The 10,687-nt window shown below is 53.6% G+C and overlaps 1 protein-coding gene across 1 annotated transcript in view; it reads left to right on the top strand.

The window, feature by feature from the left end:
• The first annotated feature begins 7,274 nt into the window (after window positions 1-7,274).
• Window positions 7,275-10,687, top strand: part of CFAP90 (cilia and flagella associated protein 90) — a 24,207-nt gene continuing 20,794 nt past the window's right edge. Inside the window, exon 1 of the mRNA XM_023734805.1 lies at window positions 7,275-7,467. Coding sequence (XP_023590573.1) covers window positions 7,285-7,467 — 183 coding nt within the window. The 5' untranslated portion in view covers window positions 7,275-7,284. The remainder of the gene's footprint in view (window positions 7,468-10,687) is intronic.

Consider the following 10,687-nt stretch of genomic DNA (forward strand, 5'->3'; position numbering starts at 1 on the left):
GGTGAGAATCAGACACCCCCATGGCGGGCCCAGGCTGAGCACTACAGCTCAGAGGTGAGAATCAGACACCCCCATGGTGGGCCCAGGCTGAGCGCTGGAGCTCAGGGGTGAGAATCAGACACCTCCACGGCAGGCCCAGGCTGAGCACTACAGCTCAGAGGTGAGAATCAGACACCCCCACACATGGCGGGCCCAGGCTGAGAGCTAGAGCTCAGGGGTGAGAATCAGACACCCCCACACATGGCGGGCACAGGCTGAGTGCTGGAGCTCAGGGCTGAAAATCAGACACCCCCATGGCGGACCCAGGCTGAGCAGCACAGGTCAGGGGTGAGAAGCAGACACCCCTATGGAGGGAACAGGCTGTGAGCTGGAGTTTAGAAGGGAGAGCTGATGACCTCAGGCCTGCCAGGTGAGAGGTGCTGCTTGGAGGGATCTGTGAGCTGGGGTTTAGAAGGGAGAGCTGAAGACCTCAGGCCTGCCAGGTGAGAGGTGCTGCTTGGAGTGTTCTGTGAGCTGGAGTTTAGAAGGGAGAGCTGAAGACCCCAGGCCTGCCAGGTGAGAGGTGCTGCTTGGAGCGTTCTGTGAGCTGGAGTTTAGAAGGGAGTGCTGAAGACCCCAGGCCTGCCAGGTGAGAGGTGCTGCTTGGAGGGATCTGTCAGCTGGGGTTTAGAAGGGAGAGCTGAAGACCTCAGGCCTGCCAGGTGAGAGGTGCTGCTTGGAGGGATCTCTGAGCTGGGGTGTAGAAGGGAGCGCTGAGTCTTGTTGGCGGAAGGCACCACTGTCATGGCCAGGGAGCACAAGGCCTGCCAGGAAGCCCCGGGAGGCAAGGCCAGCCCTAACCCTGGCTCTGTTTAAAATGATTCCTAATCCCGACAATGTGTCCGTGCATGGAATAAGGATTAATTAAGCTCAAATGGATGCAGGTTGGCTGGCTTCACCTGGTGGAGCACATTGGACAGCTCTGCCAAGTCCCAAAGCCGAGCCCTTGCGAACCGAGTCCTCAGGCTGCTCAACGCAGTGTCTGCCTCCGTACAAGCAAGATCGACGCTGATGTTCTTGCTGCAGTGGCATCTCCAGACTGACCGCTGTTAGTGCAATAATAGTTGATACTATTTTTGAGTAAGCCATGTTGTGTGGAGATAATCAAATAGCAAATCCACGTTTTGTCACTTCTGTAACGTTAATAAGTCAGAATCCCCACTTCCCACTTCTCTGTTCAGTTCTGCCACCAGCTGCCCAAGCAGCACTTCATCCTCTGACCCTAAGCCCCTAGAGCAGGGAGGTCAGCACTCACAGGGGAAAGGGCACCATCCTCCCCACTGTCGGGTTAGCCCGAGACCTCAGATGCCAGCCACAAGCTTGGGGGTTCAGAAAACATCCTGACTTCTGACCTGCTGGCTCCCACTTCTCCCTGGGTTCGATGATTCACTTGCATAACTCAGAACTCAGGGAAAACGCTGTGCTTGCAATTACAGTTTTATCGCAGGAGAAGGGCTACAAATGAAGAGATGCATAGGGGAGGCCTGGGAGGGTCCCCACTGCGGAGCCTCTGTGTCCCACAGGTCGGGCTCCCCTCCCCGTCACCAACCAGGAAGCCACAGAGCTTCAGGGTCCGGAGCTTTTACAGGGGGCCTCATCATATGATGCAAGGTCCATCCCTCTCCCCTGAGGTCGGTTGATACCATGAGGTGATCACAAGGTGGGTTTGTCTGGTCACGTCATTGCGAGGTGCGGCTCTCTGGCCTGGCCAGTCCCCCACCCAGGGCCACCTCTGTGGCATAACTTGTCAGGCCTAGAAATCATAGCAAGGGCACTGAAACCATTAGAGAAATTCCAAGATTTTAGGGATTATCTCAGGAATCAAGGGCAAAGACCATATTCATTGGGTGAGTTTAAATTCTTAACCCCACAGGCACAGTCTTGCTATGTTCGTTTCCAAGAGTAAACCAGGGGAAGAAAAAGGGGAGAAAAAGAGTTCTACTTGCAAGTATAATCTCTGAAGCAACAGGATGTTCTCTGGGACTATCGCTGGGGGCAGCAAAGTTGAGGACATTTATGGGGCTGCAGCAGTGGATAACTTCCTGGGTGATCCCTGGAGAACGGGCGTGAATCCTGTGTGTGTGTGCGCATGCGTGTGGGGGGTGGGGGAATGAAGTCGTGGGAGGGGGACAGTAACTGTGGAAGGTGCGCCATAGTTCTGCCTAAACAAAAGAGGCAGCTTTCCTTCCCTTAGAGTTGCTTCTTGACGTCAAGTCAGTTCCGAATCATGCCGACTGTCTTCATCTGGGTTCTAAAAGAGAGAGAGAGATTTACTTCAAGACAATGACTCACGTAATTATGGGGCTGGCCAGTCCCCATCCATGGGTCAGGCAGCAGGCTGGAGACTCTGCTGCTCCTGGAGTCACAGGCTGGCGACTCCAAAATCTGCAGGTCAGGTGGCAGGCCGGAGACTTCTGCAGGTTAACACCCCAGGAGCTAGAGGTCAGGTGATGTGAAGAGTGCAGGGTCGAGAGAGAACAGCCACTGATATACTGGGGGCAGGCCGCACCCCCAAGGAAACGCCCCTTTCAACTGATCGGCTAATTACATCAGGACACATCATGGAAGGTGATTGTATTACATCACATTATGGAAGAACACCCAGTCCAGTCTCTGCCAAACCCCTGATAACCACACACTAGCCAAGAGGACACATAACATTTAGCATCACAGCAGCCGTAAGTACAACAGAACGAAACGCTGCCTGGTCCTGCACCGTATGCATGATCATTAGTAGGTTTGACTCCACGGTAACCACTGTGTATCCTGAGTGCCTTCCAACCTACGGGGCTCATCCTCCAGCACTGTACCAAAACCCAAACCCGTTGCTGTTGAGTCAATTCCAACTCATAGCGACCCTACAGGACAGAGGAGAACTGCCCCATAGGGTTTCTAAGAAGCAGCTGGTATATTCAAACTGTTGACATTTTGGTTAGTAGCTGAGCTCTTAACTAGCACTATATTGAACAATATTCTGTTGTGATCCATAGGGCTTTGGTTGGCTAAGTTTTGGAAGTAGATTTCCAGGCCTTTCTTCCTAGTCTGTCCTAGTCTGCGGAAACCTGTCCACCATGGGTGACCCTGCTGGTATTGGAAAAGCCGGTGGCACAGCTTCCAGCATCACAGCAACACACAAGCCACCACAGTGTGACAGACTGATAGACAGGTAGTGGCACTTTTATTTCCCCTCCTCTCAGTAAGGAGTGCACTTTGCCTGAGCCAGGCCTGGACAGGTCAGAGAAGTGACACCCTGGGACAGAGAGATACCTGCTGGAGTCTGAGCTCCTTGCAGACACAGGCCCTGCCCTCCACATCCTTGTATGCATGGGTGCAAATGGGCTTCCACATGCCTGTGTTAGATGGGAGAAAAGAAAGGAAGCAGCAGAAATCAGCTTGTTTGATGGAGTCCTAGGAAAACAGGGAAGCAGTCAGCTCCCCTAAAAAAGCTCCACCCACTGGAAGAGTTAGCGTAAAAATCCAGATGGGGCATCTTAGCTCAGTGGGTGTGAACGCGGGAAATCAGCTCTAAAGGCTGAGATTTCCTAAAACTAGGAAAAAGTATACCCAGATCCACCTGCAGGCTGAACACTCAGTGCAGGATAGTTAACTGAGGCACACCACGTGAAATGCTCAGCCCCAAAGCAGAAAAAAACCAAACCTATTGCTACTGACTCTATTCTAACTCATAGCAACCCCACGTGACAGCAGAACTGCCCCATAAGGTTTCCTAGGCTGTAATCTTTATAGGAGCAGATGGCCAAGCCTTTCTCCCGTGAGCCCATGGGTGGGTTCGAACTGCTGATCTTTGGTTAGCAGCCCAGTGCTTAACCACCATACACTAGGACGTTTTTTTTATGCTTAGCCCAACCAGACAACCAAAGCAAACCCCTTGCTGTTGAGTCGATTCCAACTCATAGCGACTCTATAGTGCAGAGTAGAAATGCCCCATTGGGTTTCCTAGGAGCAGCTGATGGATTCAAACTGCCAGTCTTTTGGTTAGCAGCCAAAGGCTTAACCACTGCACCACCAGGGCTCCATGCTTAGCCCAGTACCTGGCAAATGGTAAAAACTCAGTAAACATCCAGTGCTATTGTTGTTACTGATTATTGTGATGTGTTATATTGCATTTTCTGTTCCACTTCATTGATGCAACTTTAGGTGAGGTTTAGGGGTGGGTTCACCAGGAAGCACAGTACGAGCTGGCTTGTATTAAGCAAGGTACCCACTGGCTTAATTATATTTACTTGCTAACCTGTGGTGAGCTATTTCCCATGGGTTTCACCACGTCTTGGATGTGGCAGGGACAGGTGAAATTGTGTACTGCAGACTGGTGGGAAGGCACAATTGGGCCCGTGCAGACCTTGCTTATTGGGTAACCCAGCCCTGATGAGGGTGCACGCAAGGAGTGGTCCGTAAGGAGGAACACGAACTGACCTATGGCTTAGTACCTGGGTAGCACAAATGGTTAAACACTCGACTACTAGCTGAAAGGCTGGCAGTTCAAACCCACCCCAAGGCACCTTGGAAGACAGGCCTGGTGATCCACTTCCAAAAGGTCACAGCCTTGAAAACCCTATGGAGCAGTTCCACTGTGCATGCACAGGGTCCTCATGAGTTGGAACTAACTTGACCAACAACAGCAGCAATAACTCTAGGGATACCATGTGGAGCTGGGACAACTGGTTTGTTACTTAGCATCAGGGACACAGTGCTGAGAAGCCTTGTTCTCTAAAAGTGTTGCTGTTTGAATCTTCAATGTTTGAAATCATAGCAATAAGAACCGTACATCCCGCCACTGCCTACAAGATCTGAGCCACGTGGGTCATTTGGTCACAAAGAAACCTTGATTCCCAACCCTGATGCAGAGCTTCAAATACGGGTTCTTGACAGTGCATTGCAGCTTTATCTCACCTTTGTGATCCTGAGCCCCCTTCTCAGGCCAGGCCGAGTGTTAACCCCTTCCACACAACCTTGCTCTGCCTTGAGTCGATCCAAGGCAGCTTCATGAAACCTCACCTAAATCAAACCATGTCCCCAATCCTAGAACAGCCCTGCTATTCCTTTGTTTGGAGCCCTGGTGGCACAGTGCTTAAGAGCTCCACTGTTAACCAAAAGGTTGGCAGTTCAAATCCACCAGCTGCTCCTTGGAAACCCTATGAGACACTTCTACTCTGCCCTGTAGGGTCGCTGTGAGTCACAGTCGACTCGAGGACAAGTCTGCTGTCTATTCCTTTGGTTACGTGTCTTTCAGTCCCTCTGGTGTATGTTCTCCCTTACTGCTCCAGTCAATAACCTAACTTTGTTGGACAACAGATTTGTTCCTGGTGCCCTTTGGCTATTGGGCTTTATAAGAAACCTACCTTAACTTTGGTGAAGGGTAAGACAGTACACATACTGGCGAAGTCAGCACAACTTGACCAAGGCAAAGTCATGGAAGCTTCACAGACACATCCAGACTCCCTGAGGGACCAAATTACTGGTCCAAGGGCTGGGAACATGGTCTCAGGGGACATCTAGCTCCACTGGCATAACAGAGTTTATAAAGAGAATGTTCTACATCCTAATTTGGTGAGTAGCACCTGGGGTCTTAAAAGCTTGTGAGTGACCATCTAAGATACTCCACTGGTCCGACCTGTCTGGAGCAAGTGAGAATGAAGAAAACCAAAGACACAAGGGGAAGATTAGTCCAAAGGACTAATGGACCACAACTACCACAGCCTCCACCAGACTGAGTCCAGCACAAGTAGATGGTGCCTGGCTACCACCACCGACTGCCGTGACAGCGATCACAATAGAGGGCCCTGGACAGAGCTGGAGAAAGGTGTAGAACAAAATTCTAACTCACAAAAAAAGACCAGATTTACTGGTCTGACAGAGACTAGAGAAACTCCAAGAGTATGGCCCCCGGACACCCTTTTAGCTCAGTAATGAAGTCGCTCCTGAGGTTCAGCCTTCAGCTAAAGATTACACAGGCCCATAAAACAAAACAAGACTTAATGGGCACACCAGCCCAGGGGCAAGGCCGAGAAGGCAGGGGAGGGCAGGAAAGCTGGTAATGGGGAGCCCAAGGTCAAGAAGGGGAGAGTGTTGATATGTCGTGGGGCTGGCAAGGAATGTCACAAAACAATATGTGTATTAATTGTTTAATGAGAAGCTAATTTGCTCTGTAAACCTTCATGTAAAGCACAATAAAAAAAAAAAAAACCTGCCTTCATATACTTATAATCCCATCTCTCAGAACGGTGCACAAATTATGAATTTCCAGCTCAGTGAATTTTCAACGAACGGAACACACCTATTAAGCCAGCACCCACATCAAGAAACAACACAGCCACGTTCTCAGGGATTCCTGGAGCAGCTCAGTTCTGCAGGAGTTTGCACTAGACTGATGGAACGCATCAAAGCTTTACACCTGCGCCGCCAACACCGCAATCAACACGTGGCGATGGAGCCTCTGAAAAGTGCCAGTGCCCTGCGCTGAAATGGTAACATTTTGACATATTGAGTCCAATACACATATTATTACAGTGAATTTCACTGCGCCCTTTTACCCTCTTGGCGTAGCTGCTGGAAAAGGTAAAACGACGTCAGTGGCTCGCGGTGCATTTCTATGCGACGGTGCCGCCGCCGCCCTCCTGAAGCCACTCGTCGGTGCACGTTTCGTCTGCCTCCGCCACCAGACTGGGAGGAACGTGGACAGTGACTGGTCCCAGGCTGCGCCCCCTGCCCCACCCCAGGGCTGCACGCGGGCTTTCCGACCTACCTGCTGAGCAAAGGGGTGATCCCAGGAAGAAGAGAACACGGGGGGAAAGGCGGAGCCCCCGACCCGGACCCTGACCCGCTGAGCAGGGGGGCCGCTCCCGACGTAGGCGGAGGGAGACTCAGTGTGGTCCGCGGAGCGAGGGGCGGGGGGTGGCCCGTTCCAGACGCCCCTCGTCTCGACCCCAACCCCGGCCAGTCTCAGGAGCCCCTCCTCTCGAACCCAACCCCGGCCCGCCCCGCCCCCTCAGGTCCCCTGTGGTCCTCCCACCTCCTCTCTCCCGGGCCCGCCCCCTCCTCTCGGCCCCGCCCCTCCTCTCGGCCCCGCCCCCGCTCTCGGCCCCGCCCCTTCCTCCCGGCCCCGCCTCCTGCCTGGCGCAGTGGCCGGAGTCCGCGGTTTCCGGGCAACCTGAGGACGCGGGACTGGGGCGAACCCCGGAGACCGGCGAACGCCGGCGGCGGCAGCTTGCGGCAGGAGGAGGGAACATGGCCTCGGCGGAGGCGCTGGTCGAGGCCAACGCAGAGGACGAGGATGAGGAGGAAATCACGGCTGCCACGCTGCGGGGCCGGCCGCGGCCGCTGCCCATCTCGGCGCTGTCCGCCTTCAGCTACATCCCGCCGCGGCGCCAGGACCCCAAGGAGCACAGCTATTACTACCGCCAGGGCAAGGTGGGCGAGGGGTTGGGGGAGAGGGAGGGGACAGGATGAGCGTGGCGGGGGCGGGGCGTCTAGACCCCAAGGAGCACAGCTATTACTACCGCCAGGGCGAGGTAGGGGCGAGGTGGGGGCAAGGGGCCGGGGGCGGGGATCTGGAGGGCCAGGGGCAGAAAGGGGAGGGGGGGTGCCGCATAGCAAGCAGGGCTGGGGGAGGTGTCAGGGGTGGAGCTGGAGGGAGACAGATAGAGGATAGGATGCTCAGCGAGGGGGGGGACAGGCGCTGCACCCCAAGGAGCTCATCTACACTATTGCCAGGGCAAGGTGGGCCCCGCGGGGAGCGAGAAGGGGCTGGGGTGGAACCCAGGGCTCCGCTGGGGTGGGAGGCGGCAGAGATGAGTTGGGATGCTGAGCAGGGAAAGGAGGGAGAGGGCCGAGACGCCTGGACCCCCCAAATCCACAGCTGCGACTACCTGGAGAGCAAGGTGTTGCCTCCCCAGGAGGGGGGCGGAGCCGGGCGTGGGGGGAGGGGCGGGAAGGCTGGGGACTGCTCACGCGGGGTGGAGGCTGCACAGCGCGAAAGAGGGGCCTGGGAGGGGCGCGCAGGTCCGGGTACAGGCGACACTCATCAGGGGAGGGACAACCCAGCGAGGTGCTAGGACACAGAGGGGATGCGCAGAGGGACAGGAGGGACTAGAGGAGAGAAACAAGGCCGTTTCCACGGAGGGGTCTGGACTGCCGAAGGGGGCTCGCGGGAATCCAGGTGCACAGTCGGAAGGGGAAGTGGGCGCGTGACCCCCTCTGCTCTGTGTCTGCAACCCGCGCATGGGAGTGTGCCAGGAGGGTCCTGGCAAGGGGACCCTCTGCCTACTTTCAAACCTAAGGGGGGAGGTGTGACTAGCTGCCCAGGGAGGTGGATTCGGGGTGGTCTCCGATTCTGACTTGGCCCTGGGCGTCGGTGGGAGGGCCCTGCAAGTCTCCAAAAGGCTTTACGCCCAGCGCCTCCCAGCGGAGAGAGGAGGAGGAGCCGTCCATGGAAAACGGAGCGGTTCTGGGCTTGCGGAGTGTATTGCTTTCTCCTCGCCCTTGTTTCCAAATGTCTCCAGGGTGTCTGTCAGTCAAGATGCAGGGCCACCATTATTAAACAAGAGCACTGGTGGGCCCCAGCCTGCAGGGATAACTCAGACCAGGCTTTTCTTGCCTGTTAGCCACCCTGGTGGATTGAAAGGCCCAGGAGAGGGGGAGTGATGAGGCACGAGAAGGAAGGAGGCCTTTCCCTGGTGGTGTACAAGATATTCCCACAATGCATCCTTGCCTTCCTCCTCACACCCACCATCAGTAGAGCCCAAACAGGTCCAGGTGCAGGTCAGCTCAGCGCTCTTCGGAGTCCTTGCTCTATGGGGGCTGGAAAACTTCAGTTTCTGGTTTGGGGAGCACCAACCTCAGCCTGCTCCTGGGAGGACCTCCCGTCTCTTAACAGCACCTCTCTGGGTGGCCTTGAGCAGTGTGGATGCAGAAAGGGGAGCGCAGGTGCTGCCTGGAGGTATCTGCCTTCCAAGCCCCTTTTGCAGACTCTCTGAGGCTGGAATATCCTCTCGATATTAAGATGGTTGGGGGTGGGGGGATTTAAAGCAATGGTTCCCAGCCTTCAAGGATCTCTTCTTTTTCTCCATGCGCAAAATGTTTTGAAAGAGCTCTTATTTGTAAATAATTCCATTTATTAAATGAATTTACATTTTAGGTACTGTTGATGTTAGTTGCTGTCAGTTCTGACTCCTGGCGACCCCATGTGTGTGTTACAGAGTAGAACTGCTCCACAGGGTTTTCTTGCCCACCTAGGGACATCCATTTGAAGTATACCATATGTATATTACTAGCGGTTAATTTATGGTCAGCATGAGAAAACCAGCCAAAAAGCAGGGACTCTTGATGTTTTAAGTGGGTCTGTGTTGTTTTCCAAGTCGGAATCGACTATCGACGGCGACGGGTTTGGTTTGGGTTTTAGTATGTTGTTTTAAAGAGTCCCTGGGTGACACCTGACTACTAGCTGAAAGGTTGGTAGTTCAAACCCACCCAGAGACTCCTTGGAAGACAGGCCTGGCAATCTGCTTCTGAAAGGTCACAGCCTTGAAAAACCCTGTGGGGCAGGTCTACTCTGCACATGTGGGGTCGCCATCAGTCGGAGTAGACTCCATGGCAGCTAACAACAGCATATGCTGTTTGGCTGAGACAGAACAAAATGTGTGTGTCAGTTTGAAATAATGAAAACAACTCACAATACACCATTTTGGTTTTTACTTTGAGAGGGCCTGTTAAATACAACCTTGAAGCTATTGGGAAATAAGCAAATAGGGACAAGATACACCTCTGTATCGACGAGAAAGGCCAGGAGGAGGCTGCTGAGGACACTGGGCAAATGGCCTTGCAGATAGAGGATCTCAGAATTGGCAGATTTTCCCACCCGGGAAAGCAGAGCCGCCCCAACCCCTGCGGCCAGGCAGTAGGAAGGGGAGAAGGGTGGAGCGGCCTCCACCCCTGCTGCCAGGCACTACGAAGGGGAGAAGGGCGGAGTGGAACGTGGCAGGCTCAGTGTGTTCTAAGTTTACCAGTGTGGTCAGCGGCTCCACCTTCCTAGGCGGAATCAAACAAGGGCTGAGAGATGCGGGTAGAGTGAGTGACCGGGCCTTCATCACCTGGGTGGAGTGCAGGAGTGGGCAAGGAGCCCACCAGAATCCAAGGTTGGCACATTAATATGGCCCACCACCTGATTTAATCAATAAAGTTTTATTAGAATACAGCCAGGTCTGTCTAATAAAAACACATGCAGACTTTGATAGGAAGAGGCTTTATTCAGAAATAAAAAGGAGGGGAGAGTATTGTAACCTAAGGAAGGGGACTGTCATGGATTGAATTGTGTCCCCCAAAAATATGTGTATCAATTTGATTAGGCCATGATTCCCAGTACTGTGTGATTGTCCACTATTTTGTCATCTGATGTGATTTTCCTATGTGTTATAAATCATGCCTTCATGATGTTGATGAGATGGGATTGTGGCAGATATGTTAATGAGGCAGGACTCAATCTGCAAGACAGAATTGTGTCTTGAGCCAATCTCTTTTGAGATATAAAAGAGAGAAGTGAGCAGAGAGACATGGGGATCTCATACCACCAAGAAAGAAGCATCAGGAGCAGAGCGCATCCTTCGGACCCAGGGTCCCTGTGCAAAGAAGCTCC

Source organism: Trichechus manatus, unplaced genomic scaffold (genome assembly GCF_000243295.1).
Source record: "Trichechus manatus latirostris isolate Lorelei unplaced genomic scaffold, TriManLat1.0 scaffold00072, whole genome shotgun sequence".
NCBI classification, from domain to species: domain Eukaryota; kingdom Metazoa; phylum Chordata; class Mammalia; order Sirenia; family Trichechidae; genus Trichechus; species Trichechus manatus.